General features: G+C 44.7%; 1 protein-coding gene across 11 annotated transcripts in view; it reads left to right on the forward strand.

The window, feature by feature from the left end:
• Positions 1 to 27881, forward strand: part of PUM1 (pumilio RNA binding family member 1) — a 90261-nt gene that overhangs the window by 14515 nt on the left and 47865 nt on the right. For all 11 annotated transcript variants that reach the window (XM_077337154.1, XM_077337155.1, XM_077337157.1 and 8 more), the window contains exons 2-3: positions 1653 to 2023; positions 24329 to 24397. In XM_077337154.1, the coding sequence (XP_077193269.1) occupies positions 1653 to 2023; positions 24329 to 24397 (440 nt within the window). The remainder of the gene's footprint in view (positions 1 to 1652; positions 2024 to 24328; positions 24398 to 27881) is intronic.

Genomic DNA, 27881 nt, shown 5'->3' on the forward strand with positions numbered 1-27881 from the left:
TATAATTACATTTATATCCTGCCGTTCCCGGATAGAGGCTTGCGGTGGGTAACAGTAATCTTCATAAAACCCCAACAATGATAAAAGCCCGTTAAAACCCACCCTGGATGGCGGCACAACCCCCACCCTGCCCACAGACTACAAGAACAGCCTCTGGGAGAGCACACCTTGGCAGCCGATGACCTGGCTAACACAGGGAGGGTCCCACCTCTTACTTGCCCTGGTGGAAGAGCTCTGTCTTGCAAGCCCTGCGGAACTGGGGAAGTTCTGTCAGGGCCCTCAGCTCTCCCAGGAGCTCATTCCACCAGGTTGGGGACAGGACTCCAAAAAGACTGAAAAGGGCCCAGCCAAGGCCAGGTGAACCTCCAACAGTTTTGTACCCGCAGAGCAAAGAGCCCTGTGGGAGGCATAAGTAGACAGGTGGCCTGTCCTTCAGGACTGTCAAAGAAGCTTTGTTACTTCTTGACCTTTTGTTTGAGATCAAGTATAGTCAATAATACTCTAAACAGAATGTACATCTCATAAAAGCAGTAGCAGAGGAAGTGGAATAGTCCAATAACAGGGCAGCAGGAAGGCTAGGAACCCTTATCCCAAATGCCATTTGGAACCATATAATCATAACCTGTAACATAAAAATAATTGGTAGGTGGAGTTCAGGCTCTCTTAAGTGTTTTGCAAGTTGGGAGCCATTATCAAAAAGCCCCTGTCTTCTGATGCCACTTACTTTATGGCTGCTGGCAGGCAAGTATTATTCGGGGCCTTGGAAGATACCTTTCCAATGGATACATTTTATTTCAACTTCAGAAAAATGCTAAATTTAGGGGGTGGAAATACAATTTAAGGGATCTGATGGATGTTAATAAAACTTTGTTCCTCTCCTATAATAGAGGGGGGGGGGGCTGCTACCCAATATATTTAATGGATGATGGATTGAAAGCATAAGAAATAGAATTTCATTGTACTCAGTGCATATTTCCCCCGCCCCCCAGTATTTCTGTTGCTAGCTTAGTTGGTTTCAGAATGGGACTAGACAAATTCTTGGCAGACAGGTCTGTCTGTGGCTACTGGCCATGATAATTAAAGGGAATCTGTATTCAAAGTAGTCTTTGGACTACTAGTTGCTGAGATAGTGCTCTGTGTGTGTGAGCTTCCACGGCAGGATGGGAATCTGAGCCTGAGTCTGATACTCCAACTACTATACCAAACTGCCTGTTCTTATCCACAATTTGAAAAGAGTGTTGGACTTAATGGATCTTTGGTATGATTCAGCAAGAGATCACTCTCATCCCTATGGTTGGCTTGAACCCAGGCACAGTATGAGTCCACATCAGCTACCATGTCTTGATTTATACATGAGTATTTATTCTTTATTTACAGTCATTTAGACCAAAAATTTATATGCATTACTATACAATAGCAGTTTGTAAAAGGGAGGTTAAACATGAGTCAGTGTACATACTTTGGGGAGGTGGCCAAGGTTTCGATGTTGGGAAGCTTGCTGTATTGTTGGAGTGCTGCGAATTTGCCTGGTGATCAGAGTGAGATTTGACCTCAGGAAGGCTCAACCAGGTTCTCAAGCATGCGTTGCTATGGTGCAGGGTGGAGTGGAGAAGAGAAGCCCCATTAAGCCTTTTGAACCTGTGTCTCCTCAGGTGTTGGTGGAATGAGCGTTGCGTGTGTGTTGAAGAGAAAAGCAGTGCTCTGGCAGGACTCCTTCAGCCCCCACCTGAAACAGCACGGTCAAGAGACAGCTAATCCCAACATGCCTGTTGTTTTGACATCTGGAACAGGGTCCCAGGCTCCGCAACAGCCAGCTGCAAACCCAGCCCTTGCAGCAGGGACACACTCCAGTCCTGTTCCTGGATCTATAGGCGTTGCAGGCCGCTCCCAGGACGACGCAATGGTGGATTACTTCTTCCAGAGGCAGCACGGTGAGCAGCTGGGGGGCGGTGGCGGCGGCGGCAGCTATAACAACAGCAAGCATCGGTGGCCTACTGGAGACAACATTCACGCCGAGCATCAGGTGAGTGATTAAAGCTTTCAGAACTGGGCAGGTGGGTGGGTCCACATGAGCCCTGCTCAAAGGAGCTGGTTGTGCAAAGCTGTGCCTCATTTGCTGTTTATTTCCTGACTTTCCACCCTCAAACTGAAATGCTTTCCCCCAGTACAACAGTGCAGAGGGATCTCCCACTCAGATGCATAGTCTAGTTTTCTTAGGCTTCTACATTAGCAGAGTAGGGCCTCCTTTTTAACTTGAGCTTGCCATAATGTTCAGGTTACAAGGTGCAGGGAAGTTCTTGAAGGACGTGTCTTAGAATTATAGAGTTGGAAGTGATCTCCAGGGTCATCTAGTCCAACCCCCTGCAGAATGCAGGGAATTCACAACTACTTGCCCACTCACAGTGACCCCAATTCCGTGTCCAGATGATGCCTCTCCTAGTGAGTGAATATAAGAACATAAGTGAAGCCATGTTGAATTAGACCAATGGCTCATGCAGTCCAACTCTCTGTGTCCCATAGTGGCCAAAACCCAGGGACCATCAGGAGGTCCACCAGCAGAGCCAGAGCTTCAGAAGCTTTTCCCCTATGGCCCTCCATTCCCCAAAACATGCCAATTATACAAGGCATCACAGACCCAGACATAGTGATCAATCTGTAGCTTGTGGCTAATAGCCACTGATGGACTTCTGCTCCATATGTTTATCCAATCCTTCTGGAAAGCTGTCTATCCTTGTAGTCCCCATCACTTCCTGTAGCCTTGAATTCTATGTGTTAATTACACTTTGGGTGATAACTTCCTTTTATCTTTTCCATTAAAACTATTGAGTACCACGAGTTCTTGTATTGAGAGAAAGGAAGAAAAGTACTTCTTTCTCAACCTTCTCTAATCCATGTATAATTTTGTAAACCTTTAGAAGAGGTGGGGGTCTATGCCTTTCTTGCCCCTCCATTCTCATTCATGTCTAGAAGTTCTTTAAAGCATTTTTTTGTTCAGCTGCTGCAAAAGCGAGCCTCTCTTTATTATTTATTATTATTATTTATTCAATTTTTATGCTGCCCTTCCCAAAGAGTCGGGGCGACTGACAGATGAAAACCATAAAATATATCCAACATTCATAAAATTATTAAAACATTAAATTATAAATCTTGCATGCTTCATCTTTATTCCAGGGGGGCTTATATCAACCTAACGGTGTTTGTCTTAGGTGGGTTCTTGGTTAGGGAGGCCAGCAGTTCTGAGGGTCCTTACTTGCCTGGCTGAACAGCAAGCCCTGCAGAACAGCTTAAAGTCCTGCAGGGCTGTGATGTCATTTGGCAGAGCATTCTACCAGGCTGGGGCCAGAGTCGAGAAAGCCCTTGCCCTGGTTGAGGTGAGTTTGATTTCTTTGGGGCTGGGGACCCTAAGTAGATTCTGGCCACTAAATTGTAACACTCTTGGGAGAAGAGAGAGAGGTGGTCCCGTACATATGAGGGTCCCAGACCATTTAAGGTTTTAAAGACTGTAATCAGAACCTTGAGCTGATCCAGTCTTCAATCTGGAGCCAGTGCAGTTGGATATATGCTCTCCATGGGGTTCCAGTTAGGACCTGAGCCATTACACTTTTGACCTGCTGGAGCTTCAGGAGCATTCTCAAGGGTAGCCCTGCATAGATTGAGATACAGACATTTAGCCTGAAGGTGACTGTTGCATAGATGACTGGCTAGGTTGGGTGATGACAGGTATGGGGCCAGTTGGTGTGCCTGGAGAAGATGGTAGAATGCCTGGTGGGAAACATCTGTGACCTGGACCCTCCATCATAAGGGGACTGTCTAGAATCACACCCAGGCTTCTGACCATCTCCAAAGTTGGACTCTGTAAAGAGCCAGGAGTAGCATTGATGCCCCCCCCTGGGGGCATGTTTACCTAGCCAAAGGACCTCTATCTCTGAATTCAACTTCAGCTGATTGCTTGAACCATCCCAGCAGAGTCTTCAGACACTTGGCCAAGGACTTGAGATATCAACAGCTGGATGTCCATCAGCAGATATAACTGGGTGTCATCTGTATATTGGTGACATCCAAGGCTGAAACTCCAAACTATCTGGGTGAGGGATTGATGTATATGTTGAATAGAGGAGAGAATAGCTCTCTGCAGAATGCCTACTGGGCAAGCCTCTGGGAAATTCTCTCGCCTATCACTGCCATCTGTTCCTGACTTTGGAGAAAGGATTTGAAGCCATTGGAGGACAGCACCCTGGATTCCACTATCAGCTAGATCAGTGGTTCTCAACCTGGGCGTCGGGACTCCTTTGGGGGTCGAACTACCCTTTCACAGGGGTCCCGACAGGGCAAGCAGCTTGGCTGGGGGGGCTCCATCCACACAGCAGCCTTGTGGGGTAGATCGAGATAGGGCATTCGCCTGTCTGGAGCAGCAGAAGAGAACAAGATCGTTATGGTGGGACAAGAGGCAGAACTGAACTGAGAAACCCCAGAAAACAACCAATTTACATACATTCATGAACAATGGATCTTCACGCCATTGGTCCGTTTCGGTTTAATTTCTGTGAAGGAACACTGGCATAATTTTATGGTTGGGGGTCACCACAACATGAGGAACTATATTAAAGGGTCATGGCATTAGGAAGGTTGAGAACAACTGAGCTAAATGGTGGGCTAATAGCTCATGATAGACTATTGAATGCTGCCGTTAGATCTAGTAGAAACAGCAGTGCCGATCTGCCTAGATTCAGTCTACGGAGATTGTCAGTGAGAGCGACCAGAGCTGTTTCTACCCCATGGCCAGACTGGAAGCCGGATTGGAACGGTTCAAGGGTTGATGTCTCTTCCAGGAAACTCTGGAGCTGTTTTGAGACTGATCGCTCAGCCATCTTTTTCGCTCAGCCACCTTTCCCAGAAATTGCAAATGCAGAACTGCAAGGTAGTTGGCAAGTCAGATGGATCCAGCATTGGCTTTTTCGAAAGTGTCTTTACAGCAGCTTCTTTTTGTTTCTCTGGGAAGGTTCCCTGCAACCAAGGACAAGTTGATGAGCTCCTGGAGAGGGATTCAAATTTCCTTGCTACTGACTTTTGCCAGCCACAAAAGACATGGGTTGAGGGAGCATCTGGTAGGCCCCAGAGCATCTAGCCACATGCAACAACAACAATAATAATAATTTGAATTTATTGCCCACCACTCTTGGCAAAGCCGGCTCGTGGTGGATTACAAGATAACATAAGTAAAATACACATCCCCTAAAAAAAGCCCTAAATCACAACAGATAACAGAATATAAACCAGCAAGAACACGATGGCAAATTGATTCCCCACCTACCCCTGCTGGGAACTAGGGGGAAAACTGCTGGCCATCATTGTTAGAATATGGTAGAATACTATCCATCCTTTTCTCCTCCTTTGGTCACCTCTAGACTGGACTTTTGTAACTTGCTCTGTGTGGGCCTAGACTTATCCTGATGCAAAAATTGCAACCGGTACAGAACACCTTGGAGGGTCTATATCCAGCCTGTACTCTAGCAGATGCTCTGGCTCCTGGTTTGATTCTGGATCAACATATTGGTGCTCACTTTTAAGGTCATCTGTGCCCTGGACCTCATGTACCTGAGGGACTGCCTCTCTGCCTGTATCCCCCAAAGGACGCTGTGCACTGCAAATACCAAACAGTTGGTGGTCTCTGGCCCCAAAGAAGTATGTCTGGTCTCAACCAGGGCCAGGATAGTCTTGGTTCTGGCCTCTATTTAGTGGAATGAGCACCCAGAGAAGATCTGGGCCCTGACGGAGTTGGTTCAGTTCTACAGGGCCTGCAAGACGGAGCTCCTAAGCCAAGCTTTCGGTTGGGGCCAGTGACCTGATCATATTAAAGGGCTTCTCTACAAAACACCCCACAAAAATATCAAAGGCAAATTGACCTGAAGGGGGCTGTGCTGGAAATAATAGTATAACTGGTATTATTGCTGGATACAGATGCTGTTTTTACATTGTTTTTTAAAATGTTCAGTAACAGGAATAAAGATCAACGTGGTGCATTGCCCTGAGCTGGCTTGCCAGGGTGGTGGTATATAGAATAAATAAAAAATAAAAATTAAAACAGCTATTAGAATCCTGTCCACATTGGCTAAGTAGAGCAGATTTTGGATGGTCCGAAATAGGACCCTTAGACATCAAGGGGCCTCCAGTTTCATGACTATCAAAATTGGGCACATTGCAGTGGAGTGTCAAGATTTCTTCTCCATAAAAATACTCTTAAAGCTTCACAGCTTGTATCCGTTCGATAATTTTGGATGTTGTCAGAGAAGTCAATGATTGAATTATGCTAAACAACTGTGCTGGTACTGAGCTCACAGGCAATAAGAAAGCCACAAAGTATTTACTTTGGCCCTTACTGCTATCCCATAAATGTCTTACAAGATGTTCTTGACACTTTGTTGCACGTTTCCCATCTAACTTGCTCTAATGGTCTCCACTCCTATTTCTGTTTGCACATACCAAGGAGGGTGGGCATTGGGGAGCAATTTCTTCGATAACTGCAGAGAGATGCTTGTGCCAAGCCTTCGCTAGTACATCTGCTGAGTTGCCGAGGGGAATCGGATCTTCAGAGCATTCTGGAATCTTATAGAATCCATAAGTCTCCTTGGGTAAGCATAAAACCGCTCTCTACCCTACAGGGTGGGAGCAGGGTGTTGTCATATGAGGATCCTTGGAGTCATTTGGGTGAAGTCAAAGGAAGGGTCTCGCCTATGCTATGGAAAACTTGAATTCGTGACCAATATATATCCCCACTCCAAAGATCAAATCCAGGGTGTGGCCTGCTCAAGGACCAAGTACAAATTCGGAGAGTCCCAGTGTCGCTATGACAGACAAAAGGTCTGAAAACTGTGAGGGCTGATTTTCTCCACATGGACTTTGAAGTCCCCCAAGATGGTCAGTCTAGGGAACTGCTAGGCTTTCCTGGCCACCAGTTCCAAAAGGTCAACAGCACATCTGTCGGTGTATTGGGAGGTCGGTACACCAGCCAGATGGCCAAATCCAAACCATAGACCACGTGATACTTTTACTAGGATAAGCTGTAGTGACATGTATGTATGTACAAGCTTTCAGGTTTGTCAGAGCTCTTCCTCAGGCTAGATGTTAACAATATACAAAATGGCGGCAAGGAAGAAAAAGATATTCTATCCAGTATTTTAAAGGGCCCTCCTTTCATGGTATCTTTTCGCTGAATGCCCGGACCAAGAGATTCTGATTGATGATTTTGATGCAGCTTGCAGTCGATTCTTCTGGGGAAGAGGGGGAAAAAACGTGTTCCTCCATTGGAACTACAAAACCTTGCCATCTTCCTTTAATATCTCTGACATGGAGTGATATCCCTTAAAAGGCAGAAAGTAAAGGCACGCTTTGATACTCTTTGTATTCAGAATTTGGAATAAAATTTGATGTGATGCCTGAAATGTAAAGTGAAATAAAACCCAATATGTCGATTTACCTTTTGTGATGGGTCAGTTCCCCTATGCACAGTTCCCGTTGGTAGATTGTCCTTACACTAATACACTCTTCTTGGCTACCAAAGTTGTACTAGGTCAGAATTTGGATTGGGATTTTTGGACCAGTGTGGCTGCTGGCAGTGTTTCTTTCAAACTAGTTGCTGAACAAATGTTTATGCGCAGCAAGCAGAAAACTTTACAGAGGTTATAAGGCGTTTAAAAAAACAAAAACAAAAATTAAACAACCATGGAAAGGCCTTGGAAGAGCCTCTTGTGGCGCAGAGTGGTAAGGCAGCAGAAATGCTGTCTGAAGCTGTCTGTCCATCAGGTTGGGAGTTCGATCCCAACAGCCGGCTCAAGGTCGACTCAGCCTTCCATCCTTCCGAGATTGGTAAAATGAGTACCCAGCTTGCTGGGGGGTAAACGGTAATGACTGGGGAAGGCACTGGCAAACCACCCCGTATCGAGTCTGCCATGAAAACGCTAGAGGGCGTAACCCCAAGAGTCAGACATGACCCAGTGCTTGCACAGGGGATACCTTTACCTTTTTATGTGTATGGGGAAGTCTGGGAACTGGCTAAATAGGTATTTTTTTTAATTTTTATTATTTTTATTATTATTTAATTTTTAGTCCACCCTTCTCCAAATAGGTCTCAGGGCGGTTTACAACATAAATAGTTAAAAGACAATAAAATCTCCATAAAAACCCCAATTAACATCAACAAAAGTTACATATAACATATAAGCGGCGGTGGTCACAATTCTGATATTAGTTACCTGAGTTCCCCCCAAGTTAAGCCTGGTGGGGAGAATAATATTCAGAAGAGGGTGGCACCAATACAATAGATCTAACAATGATCTCGATGTTAGAGATCTCAATATTGGAGGGGATCCTCTGATGGATTTGTGGGACAGCTGCCCTGGCCTCAACCATATGCCTGGCGGAAGAGCTCCGTCTTACAGGCCCTGCGGAAAGTTGGTAGATCCAGCAGGGCCCTTAGCTCTTCTGGGAGCTCATTCCACCAGGTTGGTGCCAGGACTGAAAAGGCCCTGGCCCGGGTTGAGGCCAGGCGAACATCCCGTGGGCCTGGGACAACCAGTAAATTCATACCCGTATTTTCTTTTGCATTTCTGTTTTGGGTATGGATGTATTTAATGTACACTTTATGTATAAGGGGATTAGAGGCCAGCTCAAAGGTAATTTATTTCCCTCCTCCCTTCAGGCAGTTAGTTACTTTTAACGCTTCAAAGAGTCTGTCCCAGCAATATAAATGCTTGCAGTTGGCATTTTGGTTGTTTGTTTATTAGAGCATTTATACTTTCCCTTTCTTCCCAGTGCAAATTAGCTTACAGAGTTCCCTCCTCCATTTTATCCTCACTGTAAGGTTGGTTAGGTTGAGAGTGAGCTTCCATGGGCAGAATGGGGATGCACACCTGCGTCAGAAATGAGTAGTCTGATGCTTGAACCACTGCATTATATTGTCAAGCTTACTTAAGCTTGATGAATGTTAATAAATGGCCACAGTAATCTTAAGCTCCTTTTCTTATCTGGTCTGTTTCAAGTGAACTGGACTACTGTGTTTATGTACCTTCTTATTATGTATTCTCTTTTGTATTACGGTGTTTTAATTCCTGGTTTTAATGCATGTTTTGCATCACCTTGTGCGCTGGTGGTCTATGACCGTAATAAAACCAACTAAGAAACTGTCGGGTTGGTGGTGGTCGTCTGTTCCACCTGGAATGTCTCATTGCATAATATTGTTCTCAAAGAGAGTAGAGAGAGATCTTATCCTTCCTCTTGTGGTGGACTGCTATTGTAAAGTTTTACAGCGTTGGCTTGTGAAATGTACATTTCTGAACCAAACAAAACCACACTTCTGAAAGATTTTCAGACTGGCAGTAGCAGCTTTGCTTCCTAGCCAGTGTTTGAGAAGTATTGGGCTTTGGCAGCAAAGTAGAATTGACCTTCTCTCTCTCTCCCCCTCTTCCCCCCACCTGAGAGCTTCTGAGATTTTCCTTGAAGGAATTCTTTTGATTGTGCTTTGTTTTATTTATTTAATATTTTGATTGATTGTTATACTGCCGCTCTTCCAGTGGTCTCGCGGCGGTTCACACAAAACAAGACTGTAAAATACAATAAAACCCCATAAAAACACCCCATTACAATAATAAATAAATAGACAGATGGCGAACCAAGCTCATTCTTACCAGTATTTCTCTCCCCCCCCACACACACCTGTTGAACCGGAGGGTCAAGCCTTCTTCCACTGGGAGCGGGGAGCCAGATCAGGGGGGGGGGATCCTCTGATGGAAACACCAGGAATCCTCCCTGGCTGCAACCGTATGCCTAGCGGAAGAGCTCCGTCTTGCAGGCCCTGTGAAAAGTTGACAATTCCAGCAGGGCCCTCAGCTCCTCCAGGAGCTTATTCCACCAGGTTTTCTCTTTCCATGCCTTTCCTTTTGTTTAAAAAACTAACTTCTTCCTGAGGCTGTTTACCTTTTGCCTGCTGCTTCAGTCACAGTGATGTCTGTAGCTGAGGTGATCTTCAGGCAGTGGAGTAGGAAACCACTGCAAACCAACTTGCCCAGCAGTCCTCCTGCGGTAGAGCATCAGGAGACAGCAATAGGCCACAAAACACCTGGCTTGGATCGTGAAGAAGCAGGCTTGATTTTTGGCACTAAAACTCTGCCCTCTCCTGATCAATTGAGACGTCCTTTATCGGTCCAACAGGCCTGCTCATTCTGCAGCCATCGGTTTCTGCTGCCTCTCTTCTTATGGCAAGAGCTTTGTAAATTGTCCCAAGAATACTCAGATTTAAATAGGTGCCTGTCAAGTAACATACGCCATCTGGAGAAGACAGCAGACACGATTAAATGCATCACAAAGGGCTTATGCATCTTCCATAAGGACCTGGTGGTTCTGAGCACAGATTCTCCACTTGTGTCAAGGTCAACACGCTCACAGGAGATATATTTGCTGTCCTTCTTCCCAAAGTCATCTCTTCTTGGGGAGAAGAACCGGCGCTCACTTGACATCTGCAGAGCACCACACAAGAATCAAGCTATTAGGAAGTCGAATTACCTTTTTGAGGCTTTTCAGCCAGCAATCAAAGGAAAAGGGCTACACTAAGCAGGCAGCTAAAGGACTGCTTCTCCTTGCCATATGTATCTCAAGGGTCTTCAGGTCTCCGGGGAGATAACAGCTCATTCAACAAGAAGAGCTTTTACATCAGCACCATTTGACACAAATGCATCCATCAATGATATCTGCGAGGCCACTACCTGGGCTTCAGGGTCAATGTTTCTCAGGCACTACAGAATAATATCTATCGCCACTGCTGATGTAACATTTGAGTCGAAGAATCATAGAATCAGAAGGGGTCATGCAAGCCATCTAGTCCAGCCCCTGCTCACTACAGGACCATTGAGGAGAGTCCTACAGCAAGTGATCAAGTGATCTGAGCTTCCCCTGAGCTTCCGGGGAGGGCGGTATATAAATATATAATAAATAAATAAAGTTCTACTGTGTCTCGATGCCCTGCGGTTATTTTTTCCTCCTTGGATCAGTTAAGCTTTATAACATCTCAAGTGCTCTCCTCCCATCAATAGAGGACAGAATGTTGGGACTTCTTCTCGAAGGTGAGGAGGACACTCAGGACCCATCCTAGATGGAGCCTGTTATGCTCCCCACATGGTTAACTGATTGCCAATCTCCATGTTGAGTGTTCTAACATGGATCATTCAACTTACTGTGAAGGTTCCTTTTTGTTGAGACAAGGAGGACATCCTAGCACGTTTGGGCCCCTTGATCAAAGTGTCATGCGCAGTCTAAACATGCCAAGGTATCTTTCTTGTCTCAAACAAAAAGGAGAACATTTTGCATCGTTGGTTGTCTGATTTGAAGGACCTCCGTTACGTATTGCACATCAGGTTGTAACACCAACAATGCGAACAACATCTCATTTTGGGAAAATGGTTATTGTTGGTACAGTCTCAAGGATTGGGTGTTATCTCTAACCCTTGAAGGAGTTGCCACTTCTGAATATTCAGACATTGTTCTGGTAAATGATGCTAACAATAATGTCTTTTCTTTTTTTTAAACCCTCTTGTTAGCTGATTGTCCCAAAGGGTCTCGGTTAAGAGTGCCTTGCGATGGAGTCTCTGGAGTTCTGTATTCTGGGAAATGTAACTTGTACTTTGTTGAATGACACTCCTAGCTGTGCTGCTTACAAGAGTTCCTGCCCATCCTGGGAAAGATGCATTGGTGATCACAGTTAATTAAGAGGAAATGGGTGCAGCTAGGACTGCTTGTGGACACCTCTCTACCTTAATGAGTCAAAGTGGTCTATAATCTCCTTCCTCTCCTCACAACAGGCACGTTGTGTGGCAGGCTGGGCTGAGAGTTCTGAGAGCACTGAGACTGGCCCACCTAGCAGGCCTCACGTGTAGGAATGAGGATCAAGCCTGGTTCTTCATATTAAGAGTCTCTACTCTTAACCACTATACTGTACTGCTTGGGGCTTCCTGCTGCTTTTAGTTTTGGGGATGTAATCCAAGTTGTCTTTAACCAGTGGACTTTGGGTTGCTCCCTACTATCTTGAGGGTTGGGTGGAGGCCCGAACTTGTTCTGGGCACATGGCAGCATAACCCGGTGGCTGTGGTTTTGCCATAGATAATTCTGATCACTGGGACTACTTTTGCATGCCCAATTAGGCTCAGATCTCTATTTGTTTGAGCCTGATCTCCCCACCCCCTCCGCATGAAATTTGACCCCTTCTGGTGGGTCCCAGGGCTGTCCTGTTTTGCCCCCTCAATTGGCCCACATCAGGGGAATGCAGAGGAATTCCATCTTCTGCGAGATCCAGTGGGCAGTATGTCGGGGCTAGGCTATGCAGATATGGGAAAATTCAGGCTGTCCTGAGTTGTGTTTTTCCCACATATGCTCCCCCCCACCTCTGAGGGTCATTTCCATCGTCTGCCCTTACAACCTTGTGGTAACTTTTAAAAAATATATAAATTTTTGACTGGCAGGGTGTTCAAATGTGGCAAAATGATGCTGGAAGGTGATTGGGAGTTTCCACCATGTGACAATCATTGGCAGGGTCAAAAAACAAACACTCCAACAGGGGTAGTCAACCTGTGGTCCTCCAGATGTCCATGGACTACAATTCCCACTGGCAGGGGCTCATGGGAATTGTAGTCCATGAACATCTGGAGGACCACAGGTTGACTACCCCTGCACTACAACAATGGGAAACTTTTGCTTTTTGTCCATCAGTTACTTGGACAAAACCTAATGGAACAATCTGGGGGCAGACCCGGGGATGGGGGGGGGGGGAGAGAAGCAGGCCCCAAGGCAGACTTGGAAAAAGTTCAGGATAGCTATCTTGGGGCAAATAAAGCAACAACTTGACAATGCAGCTTAATGGCTGGGTGAGTCCTCCGTGCGGAAAAGTTCTGAGCTTGGTAACTTCAATCTAGGAACAAATGCCACCCTTCCTTTGGAAATTGAAATCAACCAGCCAGTCTGTCTTTGCTTCTTTGGAGTAGAAGGCATTTGGAACGGATCAGGAGGCATCACATTTGCGTTCACAGGGAAAACTCATTCAGCGGTGGCAGGCTCTTTGGTAGGAAGATGCTTGGGTTGGAACCTGCCATTGTTTTACGGAACTTCCCAATCACGTTTAGCAATTAACTCCTGTCCTTCCAGCAGACATGATATGGTCGCACTTGCCACGGTTCCTCAATAGCACAACAAGGCTTGGGGGACTCCTGATCACCTCAACTAAAGCCAAGTTGACATATGGGACCTTCTGGAAGGAGGACCTTCTGTAAGGACCTTCTGGAAGGCCTGCTTCCTTCTTAGCAAGTGTTCTTTCCAAGAGCTGTTTTGAAAAACTGGATGCAAAACCATCAGTATTACACTCCCTTTATACACTTATTAACACAATCCCCCTCATCCTTTGATTGGATGAAAAATAATGCAAAAAGTACTGGTTCCTCCCCAACTTAACATGATGGCTCTCGTTCTTCAAGCTTGAGCAAATTTCACCAGGGACACAGAACGTTGTATAATGTCTGTCAGCTTCAGAGGGCATCTTCCCCCCCTCTGCAGCACAGTCATTCAGTCCCCTTCCTCACACGCCTCCCATTGTTTTGGGTTGTCTCTCTCCTCCTTCCTGCCCCAGCCTCTTTAGCATACACAGGGTGTATCACCACCTTTTGTTAGGTCCTTGTTTTCCTAGAGAGTGGCCATGTTGCTTCTTCCAGCAGGAGCTAGAGCAGTGGTGCTCACCCATGGTACTTCCGGTCGCTGCGGCCCAATGTGGCTCCTCCCCCATGTGTCAGGAAAGTGGGTAAGACTCCTCCCTGGTGCAACTTGTGGTTGGCAGATCTTTCCCACCTTGAAACAGCAATGGTAAGCTGCAGAGCTCATTGCTAGGGATGGAATTAAATATGGCTTTTTTTTGTTGATGGCCCATGTGAATTTGCTTCTCGAGAAGTCACCGAGTGACTGTCACCATGCTGGCGTGTCTCAGTTTATTCTTATTGCTATTTGAGTTTATTTCCCGCCACTCTCAGCAGAGCTGGCTCATGGTGGGTTACAAGATAAAAATAAGATACAAAGTCCCCTAAAAACCCTGCTAAAATTACAAGAACAGAAATCCTCCCAGTTCCTTTCTGGCATTCTTAAGAGTGTAAACTGAAATGAATAAAAATCAGGGATCTCAAAATAATTTCCAGAATGTTCATTAACTAGTCTTCTATACTGTTTCACATGTGAATGACCAAAATGCAGCTTGTTGTCTACACATAACTCTTCAATTAGGAAGGTTTCACAATTGCATTTAACCAAAGGAGACACAATTTTGGTCCCTTATGAGGTATACCACTTGGAAGCAAACCACCTGAATGTCCTCCCAAGAGGCGTGGCTTGTCCTCACTTAAAAGAAATTATGTTGAGAAGGTGCATGTTGGAGGTGGGCGTGTGAGGAAGTGGTAGAAACAGGAAATTGCAGCAGTTGAGAAGCAGGTGTGTTTGTTGTTGTGGGGAGATATTAAACTAAAGTAATTTCTGTGTCATCTTTAAAAATACTGTTCTGGAACTATAATTCTGAACCTGCCGTACATATTAAGCTCCCTTATACTGAGTCAGACCATTGGTCCATCAAGGTTAATTTTGACTGCTCAGGTTGCCAGCAACTCTTCAAAGGCTCGGGCAGAGGCCTTTCCCACCTCCTGTTACTACCTGATTCTTTTAAATGGAGATGCATGGGGTTGTAGCTGGGGCCTGCATGCAAAGCAGGTGCTCTGCTACTGAACTACAGCTCCTCCCAAGCTACTTGTTGTAGTTCAGCAGTGTAACTGAATGATTATACATGAACTTCACTTCAGACACAGATCCTATCTGCCTTCCTCCTGCAACCCCTGAGACCTTCCAAAAGTTGATTATACAAGTTGTAGAAAAAGGAGCTGTTTTTTTATGCTGCTTTTCCCTACCAGAAGGAGTCTCAAAGTGGCTTACATTCACCCCCCCCTTGCCTCCCCTCACAACAGACCCCCTGTGAGGGAGGTGCGGCTGAGAGAGCCCTGATATTACTGCTCGGTCAGAACAGCTTTATCAGTGCTGTGGCAAGCCCAAGGTCACCCAGCTGGCTGCATGTGGAGGAGCGGAGAATCAAACCCGGATTGCTAGATTAGAAACCGCTGCTCCTAACCCCTACACCGAACTGGCTGCCTTGTGGGGCCCCCACAGACAAAAAAATGTAGCAAGTAAAGATGGGGATCCCAATCTCCTGCTAGGAGAAATGCTGATGGAGGAAGATGTCCACTTCAGCACTCTTGCCTGTGGCTTGCAGGTTTTTGTTGGAGATGGCTGAAGCCAGTCTCCAAATATCCTGAGACAAAGAGCCAACTTGGGGTCTGGAAAGGAATTTGTTTTGTTCTGTTACCTAGCTGTTTGACTCAAGTTTCAAGAAAATACAGATGCCATGGCAGAGACATCATCCTGCCAACAAAAGTGCATCTAATCAAGGCTATGGTCTTCCCAGTTGCAATGTATGGCTGTGAAAGTCGGCACCATAAGGAAGGCTGAGCGTCAAAGAATTGAGGCTTTTGAACTCTGGTGCTGCAGAATAGCGATCCCCAACCTGTGGGCTGCGGACCACATGTGGTCCTTCAACTAATTGGAGGTGGGCCCCGAAGGACGCCTTCTCCCCCCCCCCAGCCCTTTACTTCATCCCCCCAGCCCTTTACAACACACTTCATTGTTGTGGCGTGCCTGTATCTTATTTTGAAGAGATGTTTAAACATTACCATAGTGATCAGAGAGCGCTAGGGCAGTGGTTGAGAGTAGAGGAGTAAACCACCCCCCCCACCGGGCCTCAGTAAAAGGCGTTGAGTGGTCCCCAGTGAGACCACTGCTGCAGAAGACTCTTGCAAGTCCAAGAGGAGATCAGCCCGGACTACTCTTTAGAAGGCAGATCCAGCCAGTGCAGCTGCCATAAGGCAGGCTGGATGCCACACATAAGTAGGCAGTGGCAATCCACTTCTGAATATCTCTTGCCTTACAAACCCCCGTAGGGTCACCAGAAGTCAGCTGTGAATGGAAAACACTTCCCAGCTGGCTTCCCCTTCCCCAGGGCCATCTCTCTCCTGTTGGACATCATGCCTGTTCTGGTTCCTCTTCCTGGTTCTAGCATCTGCAGTAAGCAATTTAAAATGTTTCCTGAACTCTGGCAGTTTGTTCTGCAGCATCAGCGTTTGTGCTGGCCATTAACTTGTTTGGGGAAAATCCTCTCAAATTCTTTTTAAAATTTGTGTTTACAGGACTTCAGTGTTAACTGTGGCCCCCGTTGCACTGTTTACAGAGGGCTATCCCCTTGCTATTCAATACAGTGAATATAGTTGTTGGGGCAAACTTGTATCTGGCTTAAATGAGTAGGAGATTTACGGCAGATCTTTAAAATCCTATCACTTTTAGTCTAGGTGAGAAGACTTTTATCCTGCATGGTGCTCTTTAGTTTGCAATATAAATATGTGTATGCAATATAAGTAGATCAGTACAGTGTTTGTATATAAACCCCACCTCCCTAATCTGGGGATGTGATCCTGAGGGTTCCTTTTTTTGTGCATTGTCCTTTGCAAGAGTCCCAGTAGTAGAAGAAGAAGAGTTGGTTCTTATATGCCACTTTTCTTTACCCAAAGTGGTTTATGTTTGCGTTCCCTTTCCTCTCCCCACAACAGACACCCTGTGAGGGAGGTGAGGCTGAGAGAGCCCTGATATTCCTGCTCGGTCAGAGCAGTTTTATCAGTGCCGTGGCGAGCCCAAGGTCATCCAGCTGGCTGCATGTGGGGGAGTGCAGAATCGAACCCGGCTCGCCAGATTAGAAGTCTGTGCTCCTAATGACTATACCAAGTAGGCATTAAGCTGACTGCTGGGGAATGGCCTGTGGGTCTCAGCCCTTCTTCTTCTTTACCCCCTCTGCTCCATCCAATTGTATTTTTCTCCCTGTTTTTGTGTCCTAGTAAAGAGCTCAGGGACAGTATGAATGACCCCCCCCCCCCAAAAAAAAAAATTAGTGATAAAGTCGCCCTTTAAAACAATTTAGGATGAAAATTAGTGAGTTGCCCAAGTTTACTCAGGGAGTTCATGGCTAAGTGGGAACTTGAACCCTGGTCTCCCCAAGTCCAGCAGTGGAAATGCAGCTCCCTTGTCAGCTCTGTCTCGTAAAGTTCATTTCTGTTTTCTGCAAATGGAATTGTCATAATTGCTGTCCTAGCCCAATTTCCTGCATGGCAGAATGTGTTATGTGCAAGTAAAGAAAGCCCCACGATGTCCATAATTTCAAGTTCAACTTAATCCACCTAACAAATGTTCTGTTTTGTTGCCAGATCCCTCAATTTACTAACATTAGGCTCTTAGCATTAGACTGGGAGATTCTCCTTTCTGGCTAAAATGTATGGCTTCTTGTTGTTGAAGCTAAAGGAGAGCTTATTTTACACCTGAACTTATTCCATGATACCAGAACCTTTTGATGCTATCGACTTAATCGGTGACCTCCTTGTATTTCTCTCTCTCTCTACAGAAGAGCATTTAAAGGGATTGGAGCTAATTTTTTTTTCTGATTTGTTGCATGTATTTGGTTTGTCCCGAACCATTCAGTGTGTAAACTGGAGATTCTCAGTGCTTTCGTAACACACTGTGACATTTGTGGCTGCTGTCTCCTCCTCACCCTCTTTCTTGGGATGTAAACAGCAATATAAAAACCTAATAAGTTTTTCAACATAGCTTTTCCCTTGGGAATCCTATTAAAGAGCCAGACATAATTTTAAACAGTTGTCTGAATTGCACGTTCCTGGCAAGGCAAAGTTCTTTGTTTAAGGTCTCCTTTGACCCTTCTGAATTGCAAAACCAGTAACTGAGAAATCTTGAGTTGAATCTTGAAGAAATATCTGACCGGCGTTTTGCAAAACCCAGTTAAGGCCAAATTGCACAGTAATTTGAACATTTCATCCCCACAGGAATATGAATTGCAATTAATATAGTTTTGTTTTAATTTGATTTATGCCTTGAGATGGAATATATAATTCTCAACAGTGAATTGGGGCACAAAGGGAAGCTGTAGCAAGGGTAACATCTTGTCTCTGTGCAGTATCAAGAAGATTAATTAGCTAGGGGGATAATAAAAGCATAAAGGACATGCTTGCATCGTGTTTATGCACATAAATACTTATACCCGGAAGAAAGCTTTATTGCCTTAAAGATGCCATTGTACTCTAATGTTTGTCCTTGCATCTTTATGCAAATTTACCGAAAAGATTCTGGTAGCTCAGCATTCCGCAAGGCCTTTTGTACTATATATACTAGGGGCCAAGCCCATTGCATTCAGGAATACAACGGGCGCTAGATTAGGGGGTTGGAGTGGAAGAACTCTGCAGATGGCCTCCCCCTCCCCCCAGGACTTTGAAAGGCTGGAGGCTGCAGGGAACTCACCGGCAAGGGCAGCTCTCACTCGGAGGGAAGTGAAAGGAGGAAGGGGTGGTCAGGGGTGGGGGACGGAAGGCGATTGGCTGGCTGCTGGACAGACAGGCAAGCTGGTTGGAGGAGGAGGCACTCAGGGGCGGAACGGCCACCCTGAGTGGGTGGTAAGTGGCACTTAAACCATGAGACACACTCCTCCCCCAAGCCCTTACCAGAAATACATAGTGGAACAGATATATGCAAGTACTCTCAAATCACAGGCAAATTACGGCAACTCTATAGATCAGCAGAGGCGGTTTGCCATTGTCTGCCATCAAAGCCCTGATCCTACTTAGCTTCCTAAATATGATGAGATTGGTCTGTATCTTGCTGCCTTCCTGCTGACCCTTTTATACTGGGAAATGTCACATATTAATAACAAAATAAAGCAGTTCTGTAACATAGGGCCAGTGTACCCCATCAGTGAATGAAGCTTTATCATTATGATGCTATTTAATAATGCTCGTACCGGTGCTGCCTGTACTATGCTTGTTTATAATCTGTGTCTGATAAAGTTACATTGTACCTTGTTTGGGGGGGGGGCGGCGGGGGCGGCTGCCCTATTCTGCTTCTCAGTAAGAAACAAAAAATCCAGGCAGTTTATGAAAACTAGTAAAGGATACATATTAAACTAGAATAAATTTGCAAGGCAACTGTGTAAAAAAAAATCCTTGGAGAATGGAATCAGTAGCAAAAGGACAAATCAGTTTCAAGGCATAATCCCTTACTAGAGGAAGGGAGCCTCCCTGGCCAGTATATTATACATATTGGCGGTTGCGCTTGTTCCCCATCTGCTGTGTCACAGAACAGGGGCACCCTCTTTTGAACATCTTCAGGCATGTTGTGGTGGTGGGGAATGGCACGTGGGAAGATGCATTAATATCTGTTGGTAGTCCCTGGCCCCAATGACATCTGCCTTTTTAGCCTTGGCTCCAGCCTGGTGGAATGAGTTGCCAGACAAGATCAGAGCCCTGATGGGAGCTATCTCAGTTCCACGGGGCCTGTAAGATGGCTCTCTTCCACCAGGGCAATGGTTGAGACCAAAGCAATTACTAAAAATGGGTCTCCCTCTGTTCCCCTTTCAAGTCCATCTCCCCCCCCCCCCACAGTGTTTCCCATTCCAGTGGTAGATGCTGTGATGAGTTGTCCAAAGGATTGTGGCTCTCTTTTGGCCATGGAGACTCTAGATTTTAGACCTAATGAGGATTCCCATCAGACAGGACCTGCCTCTTCTTCAAGGGCTCCTAGTTCACCCTCAACCTGGAAAAGTTCACAATTTAGAGATTGAGTGGTCCCAATTTAAGAAGCTAGGGTTTCTGGAGAAGGTCATTGGCACTCTAATAGCTTTTAGAAAGGGCTCCACTAATAAGGTTTGTGACACCAGCTGAAGAAATAGTGTTCAGATCAAAGCTCAATCCTCTCAAGGCTGGAGAGATATTAGTCTTATTACAAAAGAGACTGGATAAAGCCCTTAGCACAGGCTTTCTCAACCAGGGTTTTGTGAAAGCTCTGGAAGGGTTTCGCGGATGGAAGTTAATTCATTTTTAATGTATTTTTAGAATTTGTTGAACTTTTATTGGGCGGTATTGCCAACTGCATGATCACACCACTTCTGGGGGTTCTTAAAGTTTGAATGTTTCAGGATTTCTCAATAGTAAAAAAGTTGAGAAAGGCTGCCTTAGTATAAACACGCACACAAGACAGGTAGCTAACCCATTGGCAGTAAGGGGTACTAATAAAAGAAAATCATTTTCCAACCCACTGGGCTATCAGTAAGAGTTGAGCTGAGGCTCTTGTAATTTCTATTTTCTAATGTTATTGTTATGATCATGTTACGTTATTATTGTTATAATGCTATTACTGTTATCACCTGTTACCATATGTTATTTGTATCTTTTCCTGTTTCCTGTAAACCGCCCTGAGCCCTCGGGGAGTGCGGTATATAAATATTATAAATAAATAAATAAATTCATTATTATTAATCTAAGTTATCTGTATTGTTTCTGTTCTGTTTTGTGAATCATCCTGAGCCTTCAGGGAGGGCGGAATACAAATATAATAAACAAATACATAAATTCATTTTCCCATCCATACGTTAAGGGGTTCCTCAGGGAGATGTTTTTAATTAATCTACCCCAGATTCATCAGTTTCCTACACAAAGCCTGGATACTGTTCTCAGGGCACTGTTCCGAGCTCCCTTTGAGCCCTTGGCTCATTCCCTGAAGGAGCTTCCCTCCCAAACCATCTTTTTATTTGGGAGAACCTCAAGTAGACGGGTCTCAGCACTTAACGGCTTGTTGGTCAACAATGAACGCTGCATTTTTTCACTGTGATAGGATAGTCTTATGCCCAGACCCAGCTTTTGTCCCAGAGTTAAATTTGGGTTTTCCTGGAAGGGAAGAGTTAGTTCTTCTGTCTGCATGAAAAGGAATTGCCTGGACGTTAAGAGGGCCTTGAGTTTATACATAGATCAAACCAAATCCTTTTGTAAGTCAGGTGCTGTGCTTGCCTTCTTCAGAAAGGTTTCCTTGGGAAACAAGATTTCTACATCTACTATTAGCAGATGGATCAGAGGTTGCATTTTTCTTGCGTAGAAATCCTGGGGGCTCCTTTAGAGGTGACAGCTCATTCCTTGAGAGGATAGCTACTTTGGCGGCTTACAGGTCTTTCCCTTCCCTGGAGATTATCTGTAAGGCAGCCACCTGGAGGTCAGCTCATACCTTTACTAGACGCTGCAGGATTGACAGGCTGGTCTCTGCTGAGGTGGCATTTGGTAGAAGGGTACTGCAGCAGGCCATCTCGGTCTAGGAACTGGAATGTCTTTCCTCCCTCAGAAGCACTGTTTTTTAATGTCCGCTGAGGAACATGATATTTATTCGCTCTTCCTTCTCGATGGTCCAGGGCTGGGGCAGTCTTAATTTTTCCACACCTGAGGTTGGATCTCTGGCTTCCTGGCTTCTGAGATGGCCACCTGTGAGTTTTCTTAAAGGTGTCTCACACTGCTGCAAATTCTTTGCCTACACAGGGAATCATATTCCCATACCCTCCATGTTTTAGTGGGTAGGGGAAGTGGCTTAGTTAAAATGTTTGAATTTTAAGAGTTTATTTGAGGGGGGGAGGAGGATTTTTTTCTCCTGTTGGCACTGCTGCAATATCAGATTAGGGATTTAGGAGAAGGCCCTCCCTCTACTGGAATTGCAAAGACGTGCAGCCCTGTTTGCATAGAGGAGGAGCTTCATCCCAAGTGTTCAGTCTGTTCTGGTTCTAGACAACCAAGAAGGTAAATGAACATATCTTCTGTTCATAGTAGACCCTCCATCTACGGCATGGATACTTGAACCCTCTACCAGCAACATTGCTGTCATGTTTGGGTTGAGTGCCCCATTGCCCATTCCAGGTATCTGACCAAGGTCTATTGTTGCATTGCTGAACTTAAAGAGGAATAGATAACTGGATGACATCCATGTGTTGATAAAACTGGACTTCAGCTCCTTTCATGATTATTCCAAGCAGTTTTACAATCCCAGGTGAGTTCCCATGAAGCAGAACACTATTCTCCCCCCCCCCATCACATCTGGTGGGAGTGTCTGGATGATGTCACTTCTGGTGACATGTGACTTCCTGAGGTGTAGCAGGAAGGTGTTGCCTGCAGACATCACTTCTGGGGTTTCTCAAGCCTGAAGAGTGTTTCAGGGATTTGTCAATGGTAAAAAGGCTGCTCGAAGAGATCTGCAGAATCATTTGGAACTCACTTCCCTTCCTGCTTTAGAATGATTTGATTAGGAGGTTGAGCTCGATGGCCGTTATCACTCCTTCCAACTCCATAATTCTATGTACCAAACCAGGTCTGAAGCCAGGTGCAGGTGGTTGATCCAGGAGTATCCAGGCAGGTCTTTCTGAGTAATCTTTTGTTGGATTTTTATTCTGTTTAAAGCTCCAGATAACTGTCCCCCCCATTCTGTGAATTTAAAATAAGGCAGCTTGAAATGTAGTCACTAGACAAGCCCATCGATATTGCCACTAGTATCTATGCGAAGACTTGTACACTTCACCCTTAAATCTGTTGGGTTCACTGGATTTATAATTCGTCTTTAATTTCTCCTTTGTATTGCAGCGTAGTATAACATCTTGTCTTGCATGGGAAAATATATTGTTCACAAAACTCTTATGGCCCCCCCTTCCAGGATGGAGCGATATGAATGACAGCTTGTGGGTTCCATCTGCGCCCCCTCTTCCCACCCCCCCTCTATGAGATTCTTATTGGGGGAACAATAGTGTTAAGTTAGTTTTTTCCACCGTCTCTCCTTTTTTGTTACTGTGATGAGTTGGATCTCTGTGATGTTTTTATATCTGGGGTTTTATTGGGATTTTATTCAGACTATATTATAACCCGCCACGAGCCGCTTGGGAGTGGTGGATAAAAAACTGAAATAATAATAATAATAATAATAATAATAATAATAATAATAATAATAATAATAATAAGCTGAGAATAAGCTCCCTTCTCACTTTTAAACTGAGCTACAACTTGTACAAAGCAATCTTTTGTACTTCATTTGCCTACCAGAGATCTGTAGCTGTTGAGTGTATTTTGCGACCTTGATAAATCAGCTAGACTTGCTCTTGGGCTTGCATGAGATCCCACACCTATGCAAAGTTGCATGGGGGAGCTCTGGGCCTCATGGCTGAACTGGGCCTTCTGGCCGGTTAAGTTCCAAGGATCTTGGAAACCTTGGTGTGGGCACTTGGGAAGTAGCCTCGGCCTGCTTTCTCCTTGGGCTGGGTTTCACTTTCTGCTCAGTGCCCCTGAAAGCTTGTCATGACTTTGGGCTTGGCAGGCATAGATTGGCTCGCAAAGCTGCAAATGGAAAGTGCAGCCAAGTGTGAAAGTTGGAAGGTCTACCAAGTCTACAACTTTTTCTGATCCTTCAAATCATGGTTTGAGTGCATAGCCACACATATTGCCATATTTGCTGGTTCTGGAAGAAATGCAGAGGTAAAAGACCTTGTTCTTTCAACCGTGTATCTTCCCAATGAATACAGTGATACAGTAAAACCCAGCGATACAGTACATTTTCTCCATATTAAAAAAATGTTGAGATTTATTTATTTGCTTCATTCAAACCTTTCCTTTTTTCTTAGTAGGAATATAGCATAGTTTACCTCACTCTCTATTTTTATCCTCACAACAACCCTATATAGTACGTTAGGCTGAGTGTCCGTGACTGGTGCAAAGTCATCCAGTAAATTTCATGGCAGAGTGGAAATTCACACTTGGACCTTCCAGTTCCTACTCTATTGCTTTAACCACTACACTGTACTGGCTGTAGTAATTTAAATAGTTGTACTACTTTGGCTTTTTGAAGGTGGTCTTCTAGAGGCAGGAGGGTCTTCCATGAGAATACCTATTCTTTAATGTGGTCTACTACCTCTTGAGTTCAATTTCCCCATCTCTTCCAAGGGACCTTTTTGAGACCTGTAAATTACTTTAAAAGACAAAACTATTGCAAATCTTGCTTGGAGAGCATATGACTGTAAAGGTTTAAAAGTGCCCATTTTTTTCTGCTGTGTTTTGCTTAAACCTTCTATCTTCCTAACTTGGGAGTGATAACATCCCTCCCTGGTTTTCTTCTAACTAATTGATAAGAGAGAGGTTCATTTGTTTTGCTCCTTTTTTTCAAAGCTTGTCTTCCCTGCCCTTCATAGCCCTCTTTAGGTCCTTTTACGTTTAATTCCTTGTGTTCCGATAGTGCAAATAGTTTTGCTTCCAGTGGGAAACGTTGCTTTGGTTGTGCTTTAACAAAGCTTCTCTTCCTTTTTTCTTTTTAATAGGTTCGATCTATGGATGAATTAAATCATGATTTTCAAGCACTTGCTCTGGAAGGAAGGGCAATGGGAGAGGTAAGTGAATGATTGATTTATGAGCTGGGCTTGTGGTATGAAGCTGGCCCTGTTGCCAGACAACTTTGCATGCAGGGCATTGGGACAGCCTGGACCTTTCTTTGGACCTGGGGCTGCAAAAGTGTTGATCTGGGACCGTTCTGTTGATTGGTAAACGAATCCCTTTTAAGTCTTGGTCCAGCTGTGACAGGTTTTGCTGCTGAAAATAACAATTTTTGATCCATTTAAAACCCCAACAGCCTTGTAGTGGTGTTAGAGCTGACTCTGCGAAGATCGGGGGCAACTCATAGACCAGGAGTAGTCAAACTGCAGCCCTCCAGATGTCCATGGACTACAATTCCCATCATCCCCTGCCAGCGAATACTGGCCTCATGGGAATTGTAGTCCATGGACATCTGGAAGGCCACAGTTTGACTACCCCTGTCATAGACAAATGATGGTACGTCACTAGGGGACCGATGACTATTACTTCTTTTTCACTGTTAATGATGGAGAAAGGGGTCGTGAAACGAGCATCTTCCTTGTTCAGCCGATGGGAGACCCTGGCATTCCTTGGACGTTCATCTGGGGTTCCTTGGGGATACCAGACAGAGGCCACAGCAACCCACTGGGTTTGATTCTCAAAGGTATTATAATCGTGTGGGTGTGCATAGCTCTCCTGAATGGACCTCCTGCCTGACCGAGGGAAGAAATACCATGGTTGTTAGATGTGCATACTCTTGTGCACCATACCCACAGGTCTACAAATAGAACGATGCAATAAAAAAAGAAAGCTCTTTCAGTGCATGTTAGTGTACTTGTCGATCAATTTCTGTCTTATCCCTGTAGTTTCACGAAAGGTTTCAATTGCTGAATCAACCTTCCTGTGTGTATTTTTCCCCCCTTTCTTACAGTGGTTATTTATGTACAGTTTAACTTAAACCGCCCTTTCCAAAAGCAAGCACTTGTCTTCAGTAAACCTTTCTGCTTCCAAAATTGTGTCAATAATCTGCTTGCTGCAGGCAGTAAATTCTTTATCAGATCTTTTGTTTGTTTGCTTGCTTTTATCAGATTTTTTTTTGGCCTGTAACCAAAGTGATATGGAACCAGTGAAGGCTACAATAAGATTATTGGGACCGTAATTTCCAATATTCTCTAATTCCTATTCTGCCCTTTCCCATATGTTCCAAGAGTGGTTCACAAGTCAAACATTTAATGAAATCAGTTACAATAAGAAAATTACAAGAAAATACAATTTAAAAGCCCATCCCCACCTGCAGCCCCTTTGCACTCTCTGCCAACTACCCCAGATTGGAGAGGACATCAGATTTGGGGAGACAAGCAGGAGGAGGTGGAGGGAGGCCAATAAAACTTTGGACTGGCCTGGTGGAAGAGTGCCACCTTGCACTCCTATTGCCATCTTGCACTTTACTGTATTAGACCAATATTTTTTTCACCACTGGGCATTCCCACTAAAAAGTTTTTTTTAAGTGCTGGCTGAATATCTCCAGCAAAGATTCTGGGATACTTCAATCTATTTTTCTTTTACATTTAGATTTAGGGGAAGGGGAAACTGAAAAAATAATATTTTTAAAGTCTTAAGGACATGTTAATATTCCCCGGTCCTTCGTATTTATCCTTAAGCACACACCATTTATAAAGCATCCATAAAGCACATAAATTGAAATACATCAAGTTAAAGCACTGTAACTACTAGTTTTTAGTAGCTGGGCACGCTATAGGATTTAAGTACACACAGTGTACTGAACAACCAGTTGATGGGTGCTGGATTAGGCCCTAAGGTATAATGATTTTAGGGCACAGCTAGAAGATATGGTGTCCCCAGAGACAACTTAAGAATGTCATAGCATTTTTCTACAGGAATATTATGGCTTTAAAAATGCTATGGGGGGCTGATCCTGCTCTGGAGGGCAGGGCAGGGGGAGAAGGGATACCCCTCCACTCTCTGCATAGTTCTTTTAAAATAACTTTCTGGTACCTTCATCCACATTGCCTGGGGCATATTAATTAACAAATCTATTTATTCATTTCTCCCCAAGCGAGAACACAAAGAGGGGCGCCATTCTCCTGTCCTCTGTTTCCATTCAAGAACCCTGTGGGGTATGTCAGGCTGAGACATTGTGACTAGCACATGGTTACCCAGCAAACTTCCATGGCAAAACAGGATTCAAGCCTGGGTCCGGCTCTCCAGCCACTATACAACCCTGACTCTCATTCCTATTTTCTCCCATTTTTTTGTTCCCATAAACAAACCTTTCTCCCTCTCTGGATGGTGATATTTTTTTCTGTTGCCCTCCTCTGCACCCTCTCCATTTTGTCCACGCCCTTTTTGAAGTGAGGCCTCGAGAACTGCACACAGGACTCCAGGTGGAGTCTGGCCAATGCAGCATACAGAGGGACTATATAATTTCGATGTGACACCTCTGTTGATAGGGCCCCAAGACTGCATTCGCCTTTTTTGCTGCCGTATCAACAAAGGGTACTTTCAGTTTTACACCAAAAAAGAGGGCATATGAAGCTCCTGATGGAAACATTGTACAGCAGGGTGAAGGAACCCTCTGTTGCTTCTGTTTTTACTAACCGCTTGTCCCCAAGGACTTCAACCTGCCGGGGTGATGATCCTCCCCCCTTTTGGAGGGGTAGGGACCAGGCCACGACTTTCTTCTACCCGGTAGTGGTGATTTTAGCAAAAGCTTTTGCTGGGAAGAATATTTCTGTTGCAGTCAGAGCGCATTTTTGATGCCTGTCAAGTCACATCTTCTAAATTAAAACAGTGTAGAAATAGAACAGGAGAATATCTCAAGTAGGCCATGAACCGTGCTAAGGATATCTTCAGAATGTAACATCAGCAGAAGGCATTGTAGTTTATTTTTTAAAAAAACGCTTTCATTCCTATTCCACAATTGGCTTTTTTTGACCATATATAACCTCGCTAAATCGGTCTTGTCGCACAGTCGGACCCTGTGGATGTTAAAAGTGAAATACGAGTTGAAACTCACGTGCAAGGCAATAGAGATCTAAATTTTAGCTCATCTTAAAAAAAAAAAAAAATTCTTTTCACAACTTAAAAAGAACTTTGATGCCTTAACACCTTACTGGGGAGAGGTCATCAAATTTGGCATTAGTAGCTACCTTATTAGGGTAAGGATTTCTATATAAATTGTACAGAAGGAAAAACTAGGGGTAACGAAATGGAAGAAACCTGAAAAGAAACCTCTAAAATAATACAGCTGAAGGCAGAGATCATTTCCCTGTGGAGTAGTTCCAGAGAACAAGCGTGAAAGTTTTCTAAGGAACAACGGTGAGGTAGAAGGAGGTCAAAGTGCACAGAGTTAGCCATTCTTCTTGCTGGTCCCTGGTAGCAAAAACACAATTTTAAAAATCTAGGAGTGGGGGTGGATCCCAAGATTTGTTTTCAGGGCATATTGAACAAACCGGTGATGCACACCCATCTCTCAAACTCTTTACGCATTCTGAAGCTCCC

The sequence above is a fragment of the Paroedura picta genome, chromosome 5, assembly GCF_049243985.1.
Source record: "Paroedura picta isolate Pp20150507F chromosome 5, Ppicta_v3.0, whole genome shotgun sequence".
Classification (NCBI taxonomy): domain Eukaryota; kingdom Metazoa; phylum Chordata; class Lepidosauria; order Squamata; family Gekkonidae; genus Paroedura; species Paroedura picta.